Genomic DNA, 26,137 nt, shown 5'->3' on the forward strand with positions numbered 1-26,137 from the left:
CCACTTTCTTCACGGTTGACTCAGAGCAGAGCTGACACAGCTGAAACATTCTAGAGTACGCCCACATCTCTGGCTTAATGTGGACAGAATGGAGTGGAACAAGGATTCAAGATCAATCATTCATCCAAAGGGTCATCTGTTGACCGTCATTAACTCAGTATCACTGCAGGCCCGTATCCTCTCTCGAATTAGTGGTAAGTGAAATCTCTTCAAAACAAAATTTTGCTTTATCCATAATTTTTTTTAATTTCGTAGAAAGCCGCTAAAGACTCATCAGAGAATATGAATCACAAATCAGCCCCGTGTTCATGTGGGTTCTGTCCAAGTCTACACAAGAGGGGAACATTTTGTTTTAGAAATGTGAGATGTATGAAATACAAATCTGCCAAGAACCTTCCTCTGAATTGCTTTGGGACTAGGCAGGGCAGCCTGGGACCTTGCGAGGGCGGCGCGGGGGGAGAAAACAAGGCAAGTGTGAGTCAGGTAACGCCCTTGGGGTGGGGTCCGGGAAAGATAAAGAAGTGAGATCACAAGGATAGAGAGCACTGAATATTTGTGTTCCACTGAGTAGGATCCACAGTAAAGTTAGACAGTGGAGGTATGGAGGCCCCCAGAGTCCACAGCCTTTAGGTTCTCGGTGGGGGCAGCAGGCAGGGAAGGGTCGACCTGGTTCTGCCAGAGGTTAACGCACGGTCCAGGCGGACCCAGGAAAGTTCACCTAATTTTGCTAAAAAGCTGCAATCCTGTGCGCGGCGGTAAACAGGGTTGGAAGCGAAATCGGAACCGCAAAATCCAGGCCCTCGCACAAGAGCACCCCCCTTTCCTTCCCTGCCCGATACCCTCCTCCGATCCGGGATGAGGGCAGGGCTCGCCGCCCCCCCCCCGCAATCGGTTGGTCACCCGGGGTTCAGACTGCGGGACCCCGCCCATATGGCCTCCGACCCCGCCCCTGACCCCGCCCACCCCGGATCGGCCCGCCCCCGGCGGGGAGCGAGCGGTCTCCGCCCTCGCCCCCGAGCTGCGAGGCTGCAGGACTGGTGCCGCAGTCGCCGCCTCGGCCACCGCGCAGCTGCCGGTCCACCTCCGCCACCGCTTAGCCGCGCTCGGAGCCCGGCCGAGGAGGCTGCCACCGCCGCCAGGAGCCCGCAGCCTGCGCCCCAAGCCCGCCGCCGCCGCCCTCCGAGGGCGCCCCAGGCCGCGCCATGGTGAAGGTGACGTTCAACTCGGCTCTGGCCCAGAAGGAGGCCAAGAAGGACGAGTCCAAGAGCGGCGAGGAGGCGCTCATCATCCCTCCGGACGCCGTTGCCGTGGACTGCAAGGTCCGAGGGCCGGGGCTCGGGGAAGTGGGCCCGCTGGGGCCCCGGGAGAGCTGCGCGGGGCTAGGGCGGCTGTGCGCCCCGGGACAGCGCGGGGCGCGCGCGGGACGGGGGTCCCTGAGAGGGCCGAGTACTCCCTTTTCTCGGGCTGCTCCCCGTTCTTGTCCGGCGCAGCTTCTTTGTAAGAAAGTGCGTGTGCAGAAAGCGGTGCCCGGCGCGGAATCGGGGGCTTGGGGGCCTCCGGGGGAGGAGGATTGGAGAACCGGGCCGAGTGCACGGTGCTTGGTGCAGTCGAGGAATGTGCGTGGAGCCGTGCCGGGGTTCGTTCCACCTGGAGATCGGCGGCGACATGCAAAACGACAAAACAACAACAAGAGTTTGGCACGTCCTCCCAGTATAAATAATGTCCCTAAGATGGCTGACATCATTACAAGCCTAAACCGCAGTTGCTTCCTTACTTTCGTTTCCAGGCTGAACTGCACTGGGACTAAGTCCGGCTTCTGTAAGCCTCTTAATTTTAAAAGCGTTTTTTTTTTTCTTTAACCTTCTCTTTTTCCACGGCCCTTTGGTAGCCGTGGAACTTCGCCGTGGGGTCTGGAGAGGGAGGGAGCGGGCGAGGGGAGAAGGCAAGGTGATGGTCTGCTCAGAATAGGTTCTGGCTGTTCATTTTATAACTGAAATATTCCCGGTAAAGGTTACTGATTACTATCTGGATGTTAGTGTAAAACCGACAGTTCACTTTTAAATTATATCAGCAACTTTACGAGAACCCCTTAAGCTAAGTGAAACTAAACAAACTTGTCCTACGTCTCTTTCAAAATTGTCCTTCATCCCTTTTAAAATTGTCCTGGGTCCCTTCAACAACTTTTCTTTATTTTACAAAATCCCCCCTTTAACCCTAAGCAAAAATCCAGAGAGGAACTATTATCGGGCTACAGTAATAGTCGTTTAGGATGTGATTGTCTCAGAAGTTGAATAAACAGGAAAGGTTCACAACCTTTCTACCAGATCTTCAGGCTGCAAAAATTTAATTCTATAGAAATTAGTTGTAGAATTATTTACGTTCGTAACTTTTAATTTTTTTGTTAGCATTTTTCAAGACCTGCTGTAAGTAGGGTAAACTTAGTTTTAACTTAAAAAAAACCCAGTAACTTGTGCAGGTATAAGGACTGTTATTTAATATATTACTGCAACTGGGAAACAGTGTGAAAAATGGTTGAAAATACAGTGTTAATCTGCATGTGCCTGTACTGGATTTTTGGAAATGTTCTAGTTAAAAACACAAATGTCAGGAGTTGATTTTTTAAATGACTGTCTTGCCTTGAAATAGGAAGTGGACAGATTGCCTAAAAGGATTAAGCGTTTTGGCATTGGTATTGTTTGCCTGAATCCATTGCAGACAGTCTAGGTTTTAGAGAAAATGTTTGGAATCCACAGAGGATAATTGCAGCAGCAAATTATTATTTGAGCTCTGTATTTGTCTAACATTCATTGTACCTAAATTAGATTGATAGTCAAGTACCCCATCATAACAGACTGAAATACATATATAGAGATTAGGTAGATTTTAATCCTATTACATATCTTTTTAAAAATCCTATGAACAAATATAATTCCTCTCACTAAAAAAGAGAGGAAGAAAGGATCCGATGATGTCACTTCAGATAGCTTTTCCCTGTTCCTGTTGTGAAAGAGATTTGAAACGCTGGACAAAAATCAGAAATAATTTGCTGGGTAGCTGTAAATCTGATTTTGGACGTTTATTGTCATTTCTGAAACGGTGACTGTGTTTTCAGGTTCTCAGAATTTCTCAGTTTCACCATATTTAAATATTGTGGTCATAGCAGCAGTTTAAAAAGTAACCATTCCTAGCTCTGTTTTCTCAGATCCCCATATCCAAAGAAATACTGGAACTAAGCTGTGAGGGCCTGTCTTCCTTTATAACCACACAGCAGTCATGGATGAACTGGCAGATACAAAATGACTAATGCTTTTTCGAGCTGTGAACTCAAAGACCTCTTAAGTGAGTAACAGAATATTGCTGTACATTAGAAGGAGAATCATTATAATCCGTCAGTCACTTAACAGTAAATGCAAACCTTACTTAGTAACAGGCATTTGCAGACGGTCTCTTACAGCTGGGACAGTGATTACATAATGTTCTCTGACTCCTTTGGGTGACTGTACTGTGACCACTGAGTTTGACTCTGCGAATTCTGCACAGAATCAGCCTTCCTGTGTTTGCCTGGGGCATTTCCTTGCCTGGTTGGTCAAGAGGATCCGGTTTAGCTAGTTATGAGCAAGAACTCCTGAACAAGAATTTTGAGTATCTTTAGCTCTCCCAGACCACAGTGTCCTGAAGACCATTGTTTCTCCCGATGTCCCCTTAAGGGTCACCTAGTATCACCTGGGATTCTGATTTTAAAATGCAGATTCTTCAGACCTTCTGCAGTAAAGAATTCTGATCGCTCCAGTCAGCTGGCTTATGTAACTCACATTCCAGTACGTTTACACTGCTCCTGTCTTTTGCCATTTCTTTAGCTCTTTTCTCTGGAAGCTGTTGCATTGTCCTGTCTTTTAGATTTGTCTTTTCAGTAGCTATTAATCCCAGCAGCCACGTCTGTGGATTATATTGTCTCAGCTAGCTTGCTGTTTATTATTCTTTCTCTACATTTCCCCCTAGGTTTTATGTAATAGAGGTGAATTTGAAATTATGAATGTTTTATGTGAGAGGCAGCTATTCATTCATGAACTTTTGTGTTTTTACTTTGAACTTTGAAACATTGTTTGTTATATACGTGTAAATATCAAAGAAAATACTTACCGTCCTGAGTCAGAAGTCCCAGTTTTGTCAGTACACAACTGCTTGATCTTGGGTTTAAGCTTTTTATTTTTTTGAAGAGTTCTTTATGTGTAAGATGACAGGGTAGGACCAGATGGTCTGTGGAGGACTCTTCCAGTTTTAAAATTCTATGAAAATGGCAAGAATTACATAATTATATTTGGCAGGAGTCAGATTGTTTTAACTGTTCCCCTCTCACCCTAGCTAGACTGTTCCTTTTTTTCCTCCCCTTGTTCAGCTTGTTACATGTCTTCCTCTTATTAAGTAGCTGTGGGTCACGGAGAAAAGAGATGGCTAGAGGTATTATGTAATAAGCTAAATTTTGGTTTTGGGTTACCTCACTGTAGAAGAGTAGCTGTCAATAACTCCTGTTGTCATGCCTGATTATGAAATGCCTTTTCCCGTTTCAGGCCTCGAAGAAGCTCAAGTTTTCTTCCTAGGTATCCCTGTAAATTGTTTTGCTGATAAATAATGTTGCCTTTTCTCTGCAGTACATTGTAGTTGTAGACATCCTTAAAAGGAAAAGTGAAATGCTTGTGGAGGGGAGAGAAGGGGCAGGATGGAAGCCTAAGTGAAGGGCTACTAACCCAGTAAGTTCTGAGTCAGCCATCACAAAACAGCTATCTCCCTGCTAATTCTTTTCACTTTCTGGCATTTCTCTCTGCATAAAACAGGACTGGTCATTTAGCTTTTTGGTGATGTTGGTGTTCCTTTTATTTTTTGTTTGGGGTAGAGGGCTAGAGGGGAAGAGGAACATAAAAGTCTGACGCCATATACTGAAATGTTTTGGTCTTTAGAGAAGGGATGGGGAGCTTGGTTCCCTTTAACAAAAGAGCATATCATTACCCTGTTGTATAGTTCAGTGTCAGTAAAACATTGACCAGCAAAAAGTTTACAGTCGCTGCATTTTAGTTCTTCGTGAGGGTATTGATATCTGACGTGAGGATTTAGTGCTGGGAGATGAATTAATTGCCCCTGTGCATACCAAGTGACCTTGGCAGGATCTTTTTGTGTCCACATGCCTCATGGGTGGCTGCCGCTCCAGAGGGTGGAAAAGTTGTACATTGTGCAGCTGAAAACTGCCCCCAAGACCCTGCTTGGGGTCTTCCCAGTGTCACCTTAAACATAATCTTCTTTGGACTAGATGGAACCGAATATATTATCCTTGGCAAAATCATAAACCTGTAAGACATTTTGGAATTCAGCTCAGCCATATTAGAGATTTAGGTGCATAGAAGTATTACTTTAACCAGAAATATCTCTCGGAACACATGGTACAGGCCTATTTAAACTGACTTAGAATTTAACTTTAAAAATTTTCCATATGTATTGTTAGAGCTTGATGTAAAGTGGGACATTTTATTTCTTATTTGTTCTTTCATACCCTAACTTAAATACCTGGAATGTCTGTTTAAAAGGCATTTTTTTCTCCCTCGAAAGGAAAGTGCTTTCTGAATTCATGGCATAACTAAAACTTCAGGAACTCTTTTATCACAGTGTCAGCAGAGGAAGAACCAGAAAAAAATTTGTCTTTTCAAACTGACATCAGTGAATCCATCCTCTTAAACTTTTTGGTAAACTTGTCACTTTTTATTAGAGCTTCAGCTAAAGGAGTTAAGGACTTTGCCATCAAAGGACTTTTTCAGGCCATAGCTGCTGCCTGTTAAAAATAAAGGATTTGACAGTGCTGAATTTCTGAATGTGGTGGTTTTTGTCAAAATGCTGTAGAAAGCAATAACACTGGAGTTATGTTTTCAAGAAGCTTATGTGTAAAGAGTTATTTCCTGTCTTTCTATTTACTTTGCATGGCTTAACAATGAAAATTTTACAGGCTGGACAACTGAAAGTTGAAAATTAGAAATTTTGTAACAGATGTGACCCTAAGAATATCAATAAAAATCATTCAATTGTGATTTTCCCTTTTAATCAGTGTTTATGATATATACACTTAATAGCTTTAAATAATCCTATTTTATGTTACCAACAATTGAGCAAAATTGTTTGTAAACAGTTGAAGTTTTTTTGAACTCTTGATCAAAGGGAAAAAAAGAACTTAATAACTTAATGAAGTATTTCTATAATTCTGTCATTTGGGGGAAAATCAAGTAAAATGAACATAGACTTATGCAGAAAAATACTTTAAAAATGACAAAATTACTCTTGTTTTTATGATAGAGGGATATTCTAATTTTTCATTTAATATTTATCAATATTTATTGATAACTGATAATATTAACATTGATTAGTTTCTAGCAGTAATTATATGAGCTAGAGCTAAGATATATTTGTCAGAAGATAAATTAATGTTGAAATTAAATTTGCACAGTTTATGAATCCTAAACATTTTCAAATTAAAAAATGTAGGGAGTTTATTTGGGAAATGGATACTAAGTGCGTGTGAGGTATTTAGTACCTTAAGATTCTGAAATACTTGCATAAACCTTTTTTGGCATAGTTGAATTTCATATTTTAAAAAAGAAGATTTAACGAGGTTTTGTACATTTGAATGTTTTTAACTTTTAATGCCAAATTAATCTTGGATTGTTTTCTCTGCTTTAAATATGATTATGATGTTTAAAATTTTGTAATGTAAAAACCTAAAAGGTAAGTTGCATTATTAAGTCACTTACTGCAACATCCAGAAGAAGAATCATCTTTATGCTGGGAAAAATGACTTTTAAAGGTCAGTCCATCTAGGTCTGCAGTTTTTTGGGGGGTGGGGGTGGGAGGACACTGTGGTTTTTGTGGGATCTCACTTTCCCGACCAGGATTTGAACCCTAGCCACGAGAGAAAGCCTGCAATCCTCACCACTAGGCCACTCAGGAACCTAGGTCTGCATTTCTTAAAATTGTTTTTTTTTTTTTTTCAGCCAGCCTCTCTAGTATTTCATTTCTGCTGTATATACCATGGCAGTTTTTTCATTGTTCATTTTCTAGCTTTCTCTTCAATTTATTTTACTTTGCTTTCATTTTAATGCTTGGAAGTTTCCCAATTCCATCAGTTTTAGCTCGAGCAAAAACTAGGCATGTTAAGCAGAGATGGCAAATTCAATACTCTTGGGCCCAAGTAGATGTTTTAGTGAAGCCAAGCTTTTTTCTTTTTTCATTTTTTTTTTTTTTTGCATATTAAGCAACTTAGAATATTCTTCATTTTCATTTAAAAAGTGAAAGATCAATGTTGCTTGATCCTCCAGGTTTTAAAGGTAAGCTGGAATGGGTTTCATTTAAAACTTGAATTTTAAATATTAACCACTAATTTATACAAGAATTTCATGCAGAAACACAGATGACTGACACAGGCCACCGTTTTACAGTCTCCTTTACAGTGGAGAGCAGGACTGGCAGATTATGGCCTACTGCCGGTTTTTGTATAACCCACGAGCTAAGAATGATTTTTTTAAAAAATATATTTTTAGATGTTTGGGGAGAAATAATCAATTTCTCCCATTTGCCCCAGTTCCCTCACAATCGAAAAAGGAGTATCATTTGGGAAGCCACACTGTCTACTTACTGAGAACTCAGACTATGCAGTTTATACTTTTAAGGGTTTAGATTCTGTCTCTACCATCTACTACGATACTTTGGGGGAAGTTACTACTACTCTCTGTGTCTTTCTCCATCAGCTAACTGGGGAATAAGATAATTTGTAAAAAGTGTATCACAATACCTGGAACAGCATATGACTCAGTAGATGCTATTATTACTACTACAGATTTTTTTTTTTTTTTTTAATGATTCAAACTTTTATTTGGCACCACTGCAAGATTTCTGGAAGTGGACTTCAGGGTGGGTGTGCCTGAGTGCTCAGTCATGCCCAACTCTGCGACCACAGGTACTGCAGCCCGCCAGGCTCCTCTGTCTGTGGGGTTTTCCAGGCAAGGGTCCTGGAGTGGGTTGCCCTTTCCTCCTTCCTCCAGGGGGTCGAACCTGAGGCTCCTATGTCTCCTGCATTGCAGGCGGACTCTTCACCCTCTCAGCCATAGGGGACGCCAGGTAGAAGTAGAAACTTAATGAAGCAGGGCAGTTACTCATTTTATACTGATTTTTATAGACTAATACCTCAAACTCAACACTGTCTTCAGATAATGTTAGAGCCTGCTGGCAAAGGTTAATATTATTACCTAGATCTGATAATTTGGGCAAGTCCCACAACCTCCCAAGCCCCAGTTCCCTCACTTGTAAAATAATGTAATGGTACCGACCTTAAATAGTGTTCTTGTGGTAGAATTAACAGTCCCTGGTACATAGAAACTCATTAAATGTTAGCACTTTTCCCCAAATCCCCATCTGTTAAAAGTCCCATTTTTAGCCCCCTCATCATTCTTTTGTTGGACTGTTACTTCTTATGCTACTATTATTGCTCATCCCTCCTTCACGTGTCAGTTAAATTGCAGTATTGTTGATAAGTAACACCCTGCTCCCCTGAGACACTCTGCCAAAGAGTCATTCCTGCAACATAAAAATCCTTAGCATTCAGTAGCTATGTCCATTTTTTATAGAAGTATTTCTTATTACAGAATAGAATGTTGATATAATTTTACAAATTTAATTTGGGGTTTAACCAAAGTAATACTTAGGGCAGGACAGTTATTTGCATTTTAAAACTATCTCTGAAGAACACACATTTTTTGGGGAACCCACTTTGTGCATTAATGGTTCTCAAATGTTTTGGTCTCAGAAACCCTTTGTACTCTTAAAAATTGTTGAGGGTCCCAAAGAGCTTTTGATTTATGTTGGTTATATTTATTGATATTTACTGTATTCAAAATTAAAACAATATTTATTGATTTAAAATAATACAAAACCTATAACATGTTAGCAAAAATAACATTTACAAATAAAAATTTCCATATACCCGACAGACTTTCAGAACAGTAAGAGCAACGTCGTTTTTAATTTTTACCCTTTACTGAGTGGCTTAATAGAAGACAGCTGAATTCTCCAGTTAGCTTCTATGCTGTGTCACACATTCAGCTTCTGGGAAACTCCACTGTACACTGTCCAGAGAATGAGAATGGGGGTGGGGAGGCTTATTTTTATTACAAAATTAGTTTTGACATTGTGGACCCCCCCCCCCCCCACATTGTGGTGTCTGTCCCTAGAGCACATTTGGAGAACTTCTAAATACTTGCTATTTCATGGTTTTTGTTTTCATTTGTATTTTTTGCAATTTTAGATAGTACTTACTGGCTTCCTAAAATGGGAAGTGACTATTTAGCCTTTTCTATTTGTTTGTATAGTATATACATAGTCTCTTCTCCTGGTATAGTTACAGTAATGTCTGGTTAAATTGCTGGTCCATGCTTTTATTGTAATTGACATGAAACTTACATCGGAGTAATGTAGTATAACTTTTTCTACTTCCTTTCTTGTACAAAGCCATTATTTTCCCTGAATTTGATAATTGGCTTCTTGAGTCAAGAGAGAGGGTTACTTAATTTTCTGTGTATTGCTAGTTCATCCTCAGTGTCTCTGACAAACTTTCAGATAACAAACTTTCATATCTACAAACTTAGCAGATAATTTACCGAGTTTTCTATTTTTCTTGGTGATATTTCACTTGTCATTCTTCAGTCTTCCCACTCAGATGGTGGTACTCTAGGTATGTGGCTGCACAGATATCCTGAGAGTAATTATTATCCTCGAATTATTCTGCCTTTGCCTCCATCCTCCGTTGGATCTTCAGTTTTATAAATCCAAGAAACAGAATTTGAGATGGAATTTTTTTTTTAAACCTGTCTGAGAATCTTTACTCTGTCTTCACATTTCATTGATAATTTATCTGGGCATAAAATTCTAGGTTAGCTGTAATTTTCTTTCAGCATTTTAATGGTGTTGCTCCATCTTCTATGATGCCGTTCTGATTCCTGGTTCTTTGAATAGGACCACTTTTGTTTTGCTTTTCCTCCAGAAGCTTGAGGTTTTTTCCCTTATGCTCTCAGCTTTTAAAATTTCTATTGACATACTTTATCTTCTGTCATTTCCATTTCTAGCTTATGGTTTATTTGTTTATCCCTTTACCAGCACTCTTTTGAGCTTTCAGGAGGAAGTAAAGATGACTGTTTAACTGGAAATCAGTAACAGGACTTTCAACTCAGCTGTCTTCTTAGCTTTAAGACTTACTAGATCGTTTTATTTAAAATTGAAAATGGAATTTTAATGATAGTAGATAATAATAGGAATAGTAGATAATAATAGGAAACCATGTTCATTTTTATTAGCATCAGTTTAATGCCTGACAGGATAACCTATAGAGAGGCATCTGCTTGTCTCCTTTTTTAATATTCCAGAATTGTCTTTTCATGAGTAATTTTAGACAGCTCCCTCACTGTCAACTTCATGATTTTTGCTTTGTGGCTTTATTTCTCTAACTTTACTAGCTTCATTTTTGTAATAACGTCTTGCCTTGTTCATCTTTGAAATGTTTATATTCTAGTGAGCCTGAGATATTTTCCTTCATTGTTTTTCCTTCATGTGCATATGATTTAAATACTTTTTGTTACTATCCTTTGTTAATTTGATGAATAATAGAAAAAAATTCTATTCTATTAACTTTGTCAACACATTAATAACAACACTACTGTTGTAACAGTTAACACATAGTGCTTCCTATGAGTGTGACTCAATTTGAGTAAACCTATTATGATAGGGAAAAGCTGTAGAAACTCAGGTCATTTCTGGTTGGATATTTATCTGTAAAATGACATATTGGACTAAATGACCTCTCACGGCTCTTGCATAGAGGATCTTTGCTTTCTAAGTATACTGATCACATATTCAGGGGCCGCTGTTGCATGACCAGACCTTATACTAAGAAGTTAAAATTTACTGAACGCCTAACCTTCAAAAAACCCCTAGTGTAACTCAGAGAGACTGACCAACTATGTAAACCAAATTAACCACAACCTGCTTAAATATCTGTATCTGTTTTCACAAGAAAACAACCCTCCTGGATCCAAGAGTGAGGCGAATAGTAGGATAAGGGAGCAGAATCAAATGACTGCTGAATGTTTACTGCTCATGTATTTGGTGCTAGGCATAGGTTCAAAGCACGTTTTACCATGTATTCACTATATAGGTACAAATATCTGTGATCTCAGGACTGGAATTATCTTTTTCTAATAGTCATTTTGTATAACTTCTAAATTTCTGAACTTGGATGGAAGATACAGCTTTCCGCCTTCGAATTATTTTATGCTTTTAAAAGACTATACGTGGAATTTTCTTGTCAAAAATGCTGCATTTTAAGTGGAATGACTCATATTTGAATACAAATGTATGATTATCTTATTGAATGACAGTAAAATCGAAGATTTATACAAAAATGAGTCCAGAACAGCAGAACAGGTTTGTTCCCTCCTACCTCTAATCTTGACATGTAATTCTATGATGAATTATAGAGTAGAGCATTCCTATCATACTTGAAAATTTTTGGAAGATGGTTGATACTCTCATTAAGAACAGTATGAACTTGTGGTTCAGCCAGTAGCAGAAGATATCTGTCTTGACCAAGTTGTCTATCCCTAGTAAAGACTGTTACTAACAACAAATGTCATTTGTATATAATAGCGTTGTTTACAAACATCTGTCAGTCGGTGCTAGTCTAAGTTTTTCTTTTGACTACCCACTACCTTTCTGTCTCACTAATATGAATTTGAAAACCTGGTGAAATATTACACTTTCCTTCAGTGTAAATGGAATAAACACTATATAGAAATGGTCATCTTTTAAAATAAGCAGAAAAAAGAATAGAAGATTTTAAGGTATTCCTGTATTAATATTCTGCTAGGTACCAGATACTCTGCTTGCTCCTAATCATGTAAAAAGTGATTAAGTGACAGTCCAGCACTAAAAGCATTTACAGACTGATCTTTTTCTTTTTTATAGCTCTGGCCTATTTTTTTGTTTAACCTTGGCCTGTGCTAATTTTACATAATGGCAATAATTTTGGTTCAGATTTTTGTATTTCTCACAGTAGTTAAATTGTTATGCAGTGGATTTAAATTGTTAATTTTTTCATTCCTATTTTGCTGGTTGTGTCATAGGATTTGTTAACAAATAAAGGACGTTAAAGAGAAATTGGTTTTGTAGACATTATAATTTTAGATTAGTTTGTTTTGAAAAATCTCTCCTTACGCAAGTATAAAATAATGCAATAACCTTATTATGCATATAATGCCAATCACTTGGAAAACTGCTCCCTTTTTGCATCTTATACACAAGGTTTCTTGTGGACTTTCTCACATGGTTGAGATAGTAGCAGTCTTACTTGAAAAATCAGATGAGAAGGTAAAATTCAGTTTTACGTGTTTAAATGAGCAAGAGAAACTGCAAACAGATGTTTGGTGGCTTTATAGATTTTTTAGCTTCCTAGCCATAGATTTTTGTGTTTTACATATAGCAGAATATAGTTGGTAACCAGTTAATGCTGTTAATGGTGAACAGGTTGCTGGATCATGTCTTTTTGATGCTTCCATGATGGGAAAGAAAGCTAATGTAGAAGCCAGGTGACTTTAGAACAAGTACGGTGGTAAATGAATGACCCCGCTATTCTACATGATAGTAATCAGATGGAGCAATTGCCTATGTTACTTCAGTGGTTTGAAGAGTCTGGTTAGGAAATTATTTTGGAAATATTTAAAAATAGATCTTCAGTGATGACCAAGGTTTTTATTTTTAATTCTTATTGGAATAGGAAGTCATTTTCTTTTCCTCTCTAGTAATGTCTTTTTCAATTGGCTTTTTCAGTACTTTGCTGTTCAGTTCAGTTGCTCAGTTGTGTCCGACTCTGCGACCCCATGGACTGCAGCACGCCAGGCTTCTCTGTCCATCACCAACTCCTGGAGCTTGCTCAAACTCGTGTCCATCGAGTCAGTGATGCCATCCAACCATCTCATCCTCTGCCATCCCCTTCTCCTGCTGCCTTCAATCTTTCATTTATGAGGTCTTAGGAAGAAACCCTCTCCTTGCTCCTCATAAGCTGGGAAAGAGAGGAATTCAGATTTGTTGGAGTATTAGTTACATCCTGAAAATGTCAGCCCCTGGAACTTTATACAGTTCTGTTGATTCTGACCAATATATGCAGCTGTGTGATCACATCACTTTGTAGTTTGTTCCATTTTTCTGTCTCTGTAATTTACCTTTTCCAGAACCTCATACCAGTGGTATTATACCGGGAGCGGCTGTCCTTCATTCTCATCGTTCCTGCCCTGAGAACTGGGCGTCCTCTCGAGCATCTTTGATGCGACAGTTCTTGGACCACAGCTTTCTCTGAGCTTATCCAATACCCGGCTTCTCCCTGTCACCATTTTTGCTTATGCCATTCATGCTTGGATGTACTTTTTGCAAAAGAATACCTGTTCTGCCATTTAACGGATTAAGATGCTTTATTCACCATATTAATCTAGTCTCTAAAACCCAGAACTCTAAATCCTTTTATGTGGAGAAGTGGTTTAAAATTAGATGCTCAGAAGGAATCATACATAACCTAGTCATCGGTATGGAAGTGAAGACTGAAGTCCAAAACTAAGTGACTTTGTAGAAAAGAACTTAGTATGTTTGGTCTTCACTAGGAAGAAAAATGATGAGGGAGGAATTGAGAAAACTAGAACATAGATGAGAAGTTTATTTATGAAAATTTGAATTATTGGATTTTTTAAAATGTTGGCAGCTAATTCTGTATTTTGTAAAACAGTCGCAGGCTAAACAGCACACCCATGGGCAGCCAGCCTGTGCAGCCCCATGTTTATCAGTATTACTGAATGTGTTTTAAAAAGCACATATTTTGAAATAAACTAAATCTACTTCTGATGCTACTCTGAGTTGAATAAATTGTATTTTTTCCCCCTGAATTTCAGTATTTATATTACAGTGTTTTTACACCATCGTGTTCTTTTTCTTTTTTGTAATACGATTTTTAACTCTCAGAGATAGTTTCTTCTTTGGTAATTCTGGTTCTTACAGCATTGTTGCACTTGCTCTAATAATGCAAAGTAATATTTCTGGGGGCTTTGAAGAAATGTCTCCTCATTCATTCTGCAAAGAAGGCTCATGAAGTGAGTTGTTAGTGTGGAACAGAATAAAAATTATATGGAAACCCTTGCATCTTGTCTGAGTTCAGTTTATAGTTGAAGCACATTTACTAAAGCCTCTTAGGGAACTCATTGAGGTGACCTAATTCTTAACTAATTGAAGTACCAGAACTGAATTTATCCTTCATTTTGCTTAAGATATAACTGGTTAAATAATTTTACTTTATAATATGGTGATAAGATTCATTTGAACCAGAGATTAGTAGTGTCAGAGTGATAATGCATTTGAAGCAGTTTCTTTCTTTTCCTACTGTGGAGGGTGACAAGGGTGATTATGGGCCAGAGTGTGCTTTGGCATCTTCATTTATAAACTGGGATGAAAACTTGAGGTTTTAGGAAGATTAATGAGAAGATAATTGTATAGCACCTGTGGGAGTTCTTTTACCTTATCAGCATAATTTAAGGTGCACCAGTTTTATTGCAGTACCAGGGGAGGAAATGTCTGTTACTTGTTTAAATTAGGCCAAGTGAAGTTATAGATGTCAGTGAAGATGTTCTTGTTCATGAGTGGTTTTCCTTTTTCTTACTGTGGTGGTTAATTATGAAATAATCCAAAGGTCCCCCCCCCCAAAAAAAAAAAAGTTTAGAGTACCGTTTATTTTTTTTTAATGTTTTTTTAAGTGTTAAATGTGTGATGTAAATTTTTAATTCAACTTGACTTTTTTTGGTTGAGAATTCTAAGATTAATCACAAAGTCATCAGTGCTAGTTGGTTTCATTTAGACTTTAATTGTATGAACCTATACTTTATTATTTACTTGATGGACATTTAAGTTATTTCCAATTGTCTTCTTAATGACCATTCTGCAGTTATCATTATTGAGCCTCTTGTCTGTGTACAGAAGTGTTTATCTAGGGTTATAGTGCTAGGACTGGAAACACTGGCTTGTAGGATATATACATACCTTTAATTGTATTAGATCCTGCCAGATTGTCATTCAAAACATTGGTACCAGCTCCTGTCTTTAACTGTGCAAAAATTCTCACTTCCCTTTGTTCCACACTCCAGCACTGGTGTTGTTAGGCTTCCTTTTATTGCCGACTGTATAGGAACTCAGTTGATACTTTTTTCTCTCACTCCCCATATTGAAATAAACTTTACAGGCAGTAGGTCTTCTTGGTGATCTAGTGGTTGGGGGTTTGCCTGCCAGTGCGGTGGACACGGATTCAATCCCTGGTCTGGGAAGATTGCTCATGCCAGCGGGCAACTAAGGCCGTGCACCACAACTGCTAAGCCTGTGCACCCTAGAGCCCACGCTCTGCAACAGGAGACGCCACTGCAGCGAGAAGCCCGTGCCCCCAAACTAGAGAAAGCCCACTCACTGCAGCGAAGACCCAGCGCAGCCAAAAAGAAAAAGAAAAAACTTGACAGTAAAATACACCTGTTTTATGTATATAATTTGATAGAAATTATGGTCCTTGTATAAAGTCATATATCCACCACCACTCATGATATGAAACATTTCCATCACTCTAAAAGATTTCCCCATGGCTCTTCTATCTTCCTTTCACCCTGACAGCCACTAAGCTGCTTTCTGTCATTGTAGTTTTTCCTTTTTCTGTCATTGGCTAGTCTTTTTTGTGTTGGAATTTTCTCACTCTAATGTGTTTGAGATTCAGTGTGATTAAACCACACTTTATTTATCCATGCATCAGTTAGTGGATAGTTACGTTGTTTCTGCTTTGGGGCTATTATGAACAGTGATGCTATGACTATTTATGTATAAATCTTTGACCTGTTGATTTTGATCTTCAGCAATTTTGCTGAACTCTAATTAGTTTGAATAATGTGGCTTTCTCAGATTTTCTGCATAGACAGTTATATCACTTAACATAATGACAGCTTTGTTTTCTTTTTCCTAATCTTTTCTGTTCACGTTCTGTCATTTTTGAACTACGTTGGATCTCTAGTACAGTGTTCGAACAAAAACAAAGAATCATACTCCTGACTTGAAAGGTTATGGTTTAACTCTGAAGCTTAACTGTTACATATGAGGTTTGGGACTGATTTTTGATCATTAACCTTTTTCATGTTAATGAATTTCAACTGTTCTAGTTTGAAAAGAGATTTTATTATGAATGGGAGTGAGAGTTTATCAAATGTATTTTCTACGTATTTTGAGATGGTCATGGGGCTTTTCTTTAATCTTACATGCGGCTTTTTTTCCCTCTGAGCTTACTCTTTCAAGTTTTAAAATTTAGTTATTTAAAATACATTTTTAAATCACTTAGGTTAAAAACTTTTCTATCTTAAATATACTTTCATCCCTTCTCCATGACTAAGACTGTAATAAAGGAACATCATTTAATTGTCATGCATACTGTTAATTTTAACTGTAAATTGCTTAAGGTCTCAGCCATATCTTAATCACATTTGAATTTCCCACAGGATGTAGCACAGTACGTTGCAAATAACAGGCCCTTAATGTTGAGCTGGGCTAAGTACTTAGGGCTACTATTCTTCCCTAAAGAGCCACAGTCTCTTGTTGGTTAATAAATTCTTACGTTGCCCCCACCTTTCATTACCATCCTGGCTGTTAATGTAATTTTGGGGGTCATTAAAAAATAACCAAGTTTTAAAGCTTTTAAATTTTATCCACTCATCAATTATTTATTGAGTGCCAACTAAATGCCAAGGTTGGCTTGGTGCTACCATACTAACCTTATAGGAATTTAGAGAAAACAAGAGATTAGTTAGACTTTGAAGACCTGGTACCTCTTTTATGAAATAAATGATTGTATAAGTTAGATTCTTTTGGGAAATTTAAATTTTTATTCCTGTAGTCCTGAAATGTGATTTTTGAATGAACAAGAGATAGCATGTTACATAAAGTACCTTTGTGACCTGCCCCAGTAACTTGTCCATTCTCATCTCTGCATCAGTTGCCACCACGTTGGGCACTCTAGCCATACCCCAGGTGACTGTGGAGAAGTAACGCGTTCTGGTTATTCATTCTTTGCCCTACATATGACACCCTTTAACTCCACCTTCTGCGCAGTTAATGAGTATTTGTCCTTCATTCCACTCCAGTATTTTCTCCCCTGGGAAGGCTTTCCCAAATCAGCCCTCCTGTGTTCTCTACCTTCTCCTATTAGAGCTTGTAACATATTTATGTTCTTTTTTATAGATTGATTTTCCAGGCTGACCTGAATGCTCCCTTTCTTGGCCGTGGCTATATACCCATAGCACTTGGCCCATAGTAGGCATTTATAATTTAGTCTTGAAAATATTGCTTGTTGACCTGTTAAAAATGACAGAGCAAAAGGCCTGGAAACTTGTCATCAAATTAACAGTTGGGACTGTGTATTCCTTTACGAGAGTCTGCCCATGCTCTCGGGCTGCTCCTTGAAGTGATGCTACTGAAGAGGGCCTGCCAAAACAGGGGGCTGTTTCACACACATCTGACGGTCTCAGCAGCTGATACCAAATGTGTAGAATTCACTGTTTCCATCTGCCATTTTCATCTCCCCACCCTGCCTCCACCCTAAAATTAATTATCCTTGAAACTGTTTCCTGTCTTCTTAGATATTTGTGTCAGACAAGGACTCAAGCAAAACACTGTATGTCCTTTGGTATTGGGGTTTCATAATACCTTCATGACTCCATGGAATTCTGTTCACAGACGGGATGTCTTACCTGACCCGATAAATTCCTTAGGTTTATTTTCTGGTACACACTACTTCCTTGGAATGCACTTGTCGTCCTCTAAGTATACATACAGTCTGTTGACAGGTACACCTACCACAGCAAAGTGTGATGAACTCACAGCATCTGAGTCAGTCCCTAGACTGAGAGACATTTTTTCTACAGTGTTTAAACTTCAACCAACCCAGGTACTTTAAAATTATCCTTGGTTGGCTGGGACATCTGGGCTTGGGCTTTCCCTGAGTGATATCAAGTTAAGATTCCTCATCTAAGAATTGAAAACGTGACTTTAGCTTTCATTCTTTCCTATCTGAACTCTTGCTTCAACTATATCCAGTGTTTTTTTTTTTTTTTTTTTTTAATTGTGGTGTTTTGTTTTGTTTTGGCTGTGCCACGAGACTTGCAGGATCCTTGTTCCCCTACCAGGGATTGATCCCAGGCCAAGGCATTGAAAGTTCGGAGTCCCAGTCACTGGACCACCAGAGAATTCCCTCCAGCATCGTTCATACAGTTTTCATTCCTAACTTATAAGTTATATCCTGTTTATCTATGTAATTGTGGGGTCAAGTCTCCTTTGTCCTCTAACTCATCCTATAGTGAGTTTTCCAAGTAAAGGTCAGAGTTGTGTACAGTACTTGAGAGGCTGCACACACATACTACTTACTGCTGCTGCTGCTGCTAAGTCGCTTCACTCGTGTCCGACTCTGTGCGACCCCGTAGACGGCAGCCCACCAGGCTCCACTGTCCCTGGGATTCTCCAGGCAAGAATACTGGAGTGGGTTGCCATTTCCTTCTCCAATTCATGAAAGTGAAAAGTGAAAGTGAAGTCGCTTAGTTGTGTCTGACTCTTAGCGACTCCATGGACTGCAGCCCACCAGGCTCCTCTGTCCATGGGATTTTCCAGGCAAGAGTACTGGAGTGGGGTGCCATTGCCTTCTCTGATACTACTTACTAGATCATCTTTTATTATGTTGGTTTCAAGTCCATTGGAGTCTCTCTTTTGCTGTCTGTACTGTTTTTTGAGCCACTGGTTATATAACACCAGCAGCTAATCTCATTTGTTTGTTAGCTCTTTGCACATAAACCTGGGTACAGATAAGTTAGCTGTAACTTTGAAGTGGCAGGGTGGAAGGACTGATTTAGAAGGGCAAGTGTATCTAAGGACTGTACATATCCTGATCCTTGGTGATGTTTCAGGGCTAAATTACCTCCTTGAATAGGTCGGAATCCAAATTCTAACAATTGCATACTAGTTGTATGTCTCGTAATCATTAAGTTTTTCTTACTGAATCTTTCCTCAATTTTCTACTGTTTCTATCTTTAAAGTGAAAAACTTTGTTAAACTGGGATCCTTTAGGGTAGAGCAATGCATTAATGGAATTATTTCTGAATATGTTTGTCCTACTTATTTGAGATTCTCATTATTTAAAGAATCTGTTTAATATTATTTGGTCTGTCCCAGTTTTCCTGTTAATTTTTCTTGTGTTTGGTTAGGAATGGCTTTGTACCTAGTGTGAAATATTAACTACCTGCATCAGGCTGACATATAATTTTATGAATAACCTCACATACCCTGAAGTTGTAATACACAAGACATGTGTGCGTGCTCAGTTACGTCTGACTCTTTGTGACCCCATGGACTATAGCCTGCCAGGCTCCTCTGTCCATGAAATTTTCCAGGCAAGAATACTGGAGTGGGTTGCTATTTCCTTCTCCAGGGGATCTTCTTGACCCAAGGATTAACCTGAATCTCCTGCATTGGCAGGCAGATTCTTTACCACTGAGCCATAGGGGAAGCCCGATACACAAGGCTCAGCACCATAATTTTGCATGACAAAGTTGTAGCCTTTTCTAAATTTTTAAATATTAGAAGATATTTTAACCACAGAAGTTATGCACAGAAAGTAGAAATTGTTGAATATGTTATTGATTGCTCTGGAGGTATGGGTGGCAGGTGGGATGCTGAAAGTTAGAAGAAGTCAAGAACTCTCCCAAGGGCCTGGTGTCTCAGCTCAGGAGGCATCAGGCTGGGGCCCGGTGCCACCACTGAATCATACCTAGGGAATTGTTGAGTAGAGACCTGACTTCTTTGGTTTTCTGTATTTTTGTTTACAAAGTGATCATTCTTAAGGTTTCTTTCAGCTTGACATTTCCGTGGTTCTGACTGGAGATAAGATACTGACCATCAGTCTTCCACATTTCAGGACCCAGATGAAGTGGTTCCAGTTGGCCAAAGAAGAGCTTGGTGTTGGTGCATGTGCTTTGGACTGGCGTTTATGCTCGCAGGTGTCATTCTAGGGGGAGCGTACCTGTACAAATATTTTGCATTTCAAGTAAGTGGGGAAATGCTAAGGACACTTCTGCCTTTCCGTCACCTGTACTAGAAAATTGGCCCAAACTTATTCTAAGCCTGTGCTTTTTGTCTGTGGCCTTTTTAGCCAGAGTGGTGGTTCTGTTTTCTGGTTATGTTCAAAAATTCCCTGAGCATAAGTTCACTGAGCCTATTAGACAGTCATTAAAAGCAGAATAACATTGTTTTGAAATGCTGCTGACTGAAGGATATAGATGGCTAGATGATATTTCAAAACTGACGAACCCTCCATTTTCCTACCATGATTAATAGCTAAGTTATAGGATTTTTCAGTTGCCAGTTGAATAAATATACCAGCCTCAGATGTCATGTTGATAAACTGTAATTTATTGGATCGACATTTTGGGCTTCCCCACAGTAGCTTTTTGCTTCTGGGCCCAGAGTACTCTTGTTGCATTTCTCTCTGCCTCTTTCTCAGCCATTGGTTTATCTTAAGAATTGGGACTTTGGCAATAATGCTGATGTAATTTAGGATGAAAGTTGTTTGTATTTATTATAGAATAGGAATCCCAGTGGATTGAGCCATAGTTTTTTTCTTCTGATTACAATTATTGAGATTTATGATCTCTTGTGACTTATTTCTCTGCCAATAATCCAGTAGTTTTATTTCATTTAATATACCAGAATTTGGAGAAACTGTTGACAAATAGATTTTATTAAAATAATGAGACATTCTATAGAGGATGTATAAGTTTTGTGCTCATTTTCTGTGTTTGAGATATTAGCATGGTGATAGCCATTAGTGAAATACAAGTCATCTTTCTTAATGCAGTTTTTTATAAGAAATGTATTTTCAATATAAAAAGTCATTGCAGCTCCACTGTCTAGAGATATTTGTTGATCTATCTTTTTGTTATATGCTCATAATCTTTATTATATATGCCTACTTAAAATCTTTATAATGATTTGCTGTAATCTGATATTTTCCATTTAATTGTGATATATTTTAAGGAAAAATGAGAGCTACCTGTATGCCTGTAGAAATGACAGAAAAACCATCCCTTTTTTGGCTAATAAGAGAAAAATCATGTAATCAGTGAATCACAGCAAAATTAAAAGTATATTCTTTAAGGAAAATTATTCCTGGTTTATGAATATATTCCTTTTATAAAATTACGGTCTACAGGTAGAAAGAGGCGTGTGTTTCTTCAGATTTACTTGTCACCAGATGGATAATTGCTTTTATAGCCTATTTTTAATCAAATACAAAAAGCAAAGGAGAAATCAACTGCTTTTTTCCTTCTGAAACTGTTTTTTTTTATAATACTTCAACACCTGATCTTAAAGAATGTGTTAACTCTGTAATTAAACTGTCTGACTTGTCATCTAAAAGTAGGAGTTTGCAAGCAAAATGCTATTTAGATGAAGGTGGCAGCTTAAGTAATACTTACATTTAAAAACCTGTCTCCCACTGCATTGCTGAAATAGTGTTTAAACTCTCTGTAGCCAGATGACGTCTACTACTGTGGAATCAAGTACATCAAAGATGATGTCATCTTAAATGAGCCTTCTGCAGACGCCCCAGCCTCTCGCTACCAGACCATTGAAGAAAATATCAAGATCTTTGAGGAAGATGAGGTTGAATTCATCAGCGTGCCTGTCCCAGAGTTTGCAGATAGTGACCCTGCCAATATTGTTCATGACTTTAACAAGGTGAGCCAGGTGCCCTGAACAGTAAAAAGAATGCAGGTCCCTTGATGGGTGCTTTTGTAGTTTTAATTTTAATATTGACTAATTTATTCTATTTACGGTTTACTGTTTGAAAAGAAAATTTTAAAAAAGGCCTTGGGTTTTTTCTGCCCTACCAAGAAAAACTCCAACATTTGATGGGCTTTGTCTGAGGCCAACCCTCAGGGAATCTACTTTTTCTCCCCCTTTCCTTGTCTGTCTTAGTGCATACCAGATGGTGTTCCTTCTCTGCTGTTAAATTGCTTTTAGAAATCTAAATATTTACATGTTTTGGTTTAACTCATTTTAATCCTCAGAACCATCCTGGTGAGTTAGTCTTTCTCATTCATGGTTTCTCATTTGAACCACAAGAACAGAGTCATTTAATTGATTTATTTCAGTCAATTTCATCCAGTTCTCTGGTAGATGGTAGTAACTAGCCAATACTTTCTAGATGCATCAGAGAGAAGTTAATTTTTATATACAATAGATGGATGCCTTGGAGGGCATGATGGTTTATAAGTGCTGGGACTAAGTCTCTTAAATCAGATGATAGGGTATTGGAGTTAGTTTTAATAGTTTGTTATTATCTGATCAGTATGTAAATTCTGACTAGTAGCAGAATTTCCTCTCCGCTTACTACTTCCATTCCTATCCTACCAAATTCTTGATTTGTTGAAATGCCAGTGATTGACACATTCTAAAGCCAACCCATTTTAATGGTACAAATTGCTCTTAAAAATCCAGTTGCTGCCTGTTTGTATATTTGTAATATTTATACATGAATCTAACAAAAATATCATCTTTTTCTTCCCAGAAACTTACCGCCTATTTGGATCTTAACCTGGATAAGTGCTATGTGATTCCTCTGAACACTTCCATTGTCATGCCACCCAAAAACCTATTGGAGCTGCTTATTAACATAAAGGTATAAAACTTTCAGATTCTTCTTCTTATTGCTGCTGTTACAGGATCTTGGAATTCCTTATTGATAAATTAGCCCATCTTACTGACAGTATAGCTAATAAGCATCTTATATGACAAGTAACTGAGACTGGTGGTTTGGGATTTTTTTCCCTTGTCTCTTTTAATATTTTATTTATTGAAATTAAAATGTGATTTCTTAAATTACATCATAGGGCCAGAGAATAAATAGTAGGCTTTAAAGAAATAAGGTCAGTGTTGCAGCTATTCAATTTTGATGCCATAGACAATATGTAAACAGATGGGCACAACTATACTCCAATAAAACTTCTAAAAAGTTACTGATTGATTTATTTTTGGCTGCACTTGGGTCTTTGTTGCGGTGTGTGGGCTTTCTCTAGTTCTGGTGCCTGGGCTTCTCATTGTGGTGGCTTCTCTTGTTGTGGAGCATGGGCTCTGGGTGCATGGAGTTCAGTAGGTATGGCTCTTACGCCTCGTTTTCCTGGAACCTTCCCAGAGCAGGGATCCAACTGTGTCCCCTGCATTGGCAGGCAGATTCTTAACCACTGGCCCATCAGAGAAGTCCCCAGTTAAACTTTATAGAAACAGATGGTAGGTGATATAGTTTGCCAATCTCTGTTTTGCGTTATAATCCCTAAAAATTTTGTTTGTTTTCCTTGTCTGTTCAATGTATGTTTTGAGATATCCATGTAATATAATTCTTTTCCAAATGTAGGCTGGGACCTACTTGCCTCAGTCATATCTGATTCATGAACACATGGTCATCACTGATCGCATTGAAAACATTGATCACCTGGGTTTCTACATTTATCGACTGTGCCATGACAAGGAAACTTACAAACTGCAACGCAGAGAAACCATCAAAGGTAATACTTAACGAATGTTAGAGTGTTGGCAGAAAAGTTTGTTTCACTTCATTGTGTTAAGTTAGATTTAGTTGTAAGCTTGTCATTGTTACCAATACATGGGCCATGAGTAAGAAATAAACCTGTATTGTACACTGTATACTATTTCTAGATTACTGAAGAATCGTCTTAGTTCTAAATCTCCTCTTTTCAGATGTAGAGAATAGGTGAATGTGAAATTCCTTTCCTAGATGTGCTGCTGTTAGTTCACTTCCATACGGTCCCCCCGTCTGCCTTTCCATCCTCCCACTTTGGTTCAGCCAGACTATGCAAGGGTTCTGCTTCCCCAAAGAGTCTCTAAAGTAGCTCTCAGGTGTGCACTCGGGTTCTAAGCAGAGTGTGCCTTTTGGATCACGTTGACGATAACCACAGGTTAGTTAGAAAGGAACTGGACTGAAGAATTACAAGCACTGACACAACTAAGGTCACTTTGCCAAATCGCTTAACCTTTGTTTTCTCACGTGATGATGTTGTTTATCTCCTCATTTCTTTTCAAGATCATTCAAAAAATAAAATGAAAGTACAGGTGACAGAGCTTTAGAAAGTAAGACATGCCATGCAGATACACTGTGATGTGATTTCTTTGAAATTGTGGCACCTGGTTAAATGGATTCCTGGCTTTTTGTTAGCACTTTTGATGATTCTGATCTACTATTTGATGATACTTTGATGATGAGTTACCTGAAACCTGAGGCTTGATGTCTTACATCATGAAATGAACTTCATGGTTCATAATTTTTTTAAAGCCGTAATTTTACGTATAATAAAATTCACCCTTTTTTAGTGTGTAGTTCTGAATTTCAACAGATGACCACCACATCAAGATATAGAATGTTTTTGTTACCTGCAAGGTCACAACTTTATATGTATGGCATTGTTACTGTTATCAACCTCTGTAAAGATACTTAGTTTAGAAAAGAGTGGAAATTATTTTCTGCCATGTTAAAACAAATCAGACTACAGAAGTTAATGGACTATAGCTAGTGTAAAATATTTGTATATGTCTGAATAATAGTTGTGAAGATTGATATGAATATTTATTACCAAAGAACCAGAAATTTTAAAAACTTTTTCTTTCAAACAGGTATTCAGAAACGTGCAGCCAGCGCCTGTGTTACGATTCGGCATTTTGAGAACAAATTTGCCGTGGAAACTTTAATTTGCTCTTGAACAGGCAAGAAAAACATAATGGAGAGAAATTTAATACCACAGCATAACCCCACCCTTTGTATTTTGTGCAGTGATTATTTTTTAAAAAATCTTCTTTCATGTAAGTAGCACATAGGGCTTCACGATTTTTTCATCTCATTAACTCAATTAAAACCATTATCTTTAAAAATCTTTTTTTCTTTCCAAGTGTGGTGTCTTTTATCTTGAATTAGTTATATAAAGTCATAGGTAATAGTACACTTCATCATAGAGCTTAGGTATTAGGAAGTGTTTAAATTTCATTAATCCATGTATCCAGATTTTTGTGTTTTAATTATGCATTCTCAAGACGAGAGGTTCTCTAATAACCACATATATGCATACGTAAAAATGGACCACGGGGACTTACTTGTAGCTGTTGCCCTGCTACTTAGTTTGTTAGAGCATTTTAGCACACATTTTAATTTTCTCCTCTAATTAAAATGTGTAGTATTTTCAGTGTCATATTTAACTATTTAGAGTATGATTTCCACCTCGATGTTTTAATATTCTAGGCATCTGGTGTAATGCTATTTTAGAAACTGTTTGGAATTTAAGGAATAACTTGTATTACTAATTTGTATAATCTCTACCTGTGCAATGGAATATAAATATCACAAAGTTTGTTTGACTAAAGGACTGTGTGTTGTTTTTCCCATATAATAAAACCAAAGAGTAATTTGGTTCTTCATATCTTGAGGTAATCCATATTAAAGAAGAAACTATTTCTTAAAAATCCAGTTCTCCATATACAGTGGGTAAAGACATAGGTTTTATAACTATATTCTTCATGGATACTGTTCAAGTAACATCTAAGACTCAAGATGCTGTTTAAACATTTTGAAGGAATGTTTTTGTATTTAATGGAAGGGCTGTCATTAAACCTAAACTTTCCAAGGAGCATAACCTAAAGTGCTTTCCTGGGAATATCTCCTCACAAATGGAGCATTTTGATTATAGTGGTGATTCTTATATGTCTAAGTTTGTTTCCTATCTGAAATAATTTAGAATCCACCTCTATTTAAAATATCTAAGAGTAATTTCCTTGTAAATTCTTGAGACAAATTCCAATTCTGAATTTAAGAAGTCAGACTTTTTAAAGCTTTACAAACCCATAAAGGGTTTAGTCTAGGAACCAGTACTAGGCTAACAAGGATATTATTTTG

General features: G+C 38.2%; 1 protein-coding gene across 1 annotated transcript; it reads left to right on the top strand.

Annotated features, from left to right (window-relative positions):
• Window positions 1-1,119: 1,119 nt before the first annotated feature.
• On the top strand, window positions 1,120-25,605 carry ITM2B (integral membrane protein 2B). Its single transcript, XM_068984414.1, has 6 exons — window positions 1,120-1,319; window positions 20,099-20,227; window positions 21,712-21,918; window positions 22,751-22,861; window positions 23,594-23,744; window positions 24,868-25,605. The coding sequence occupies exons 1-6, from the start codon at window positions 1,203-1,205 to the stop codon at window positions 24,951-24,953; spliced, it is 801 nt and encodes a 266-aa protein (XP_068840515.1). The 5' UTR covers window positions 1,120-1,202; the 3' UTR covers window positions 24,954-25,605.
• The last annotated feature ends 532 nt before the right edge of the window (window positions 25,606-26,137 follow it).

This window comes from Capricornis sumatraensis, chromosome 12, assembly GCF_032405125.1.
Source record: "Capricornis sumatraensis isolate serow.1 chromosome 12, serow.2, whole genome shotgun sequence".
In the NCBI taxonomy this organism is placed as follows: Eukaryota; Metazoa; Chordata; class Mammalia; order Artiodactyla; family Bovidae; genus Capricornis; species Capricornis sumatraensis.

Excerpts from the sequence above, each read along its gene's own strand:
- ITM2B (XM_068984414.1), top strand. The coding sequence starts at position 1,203 with ATGGTGAAGGTGACGTTCAACTCGGCTCTGGCCCAGAAGGAGGCCAAG. Across the intron at positions 20,228-21,711 it reads ACAAATATTTTGCATTTCAA|CCAGATGACGTCTACTACTG; the intron begins GTAAGTGGGGAA and ends AACTCTCTGTAG. Across the intron at positions 22,862-23,593 it reads AGCTGCTTATTAACATAAAG|GCTGGGACCTACTTGCCTCA; the intron begins GTATAAAACTTT and ends TTCCAAATGTAG.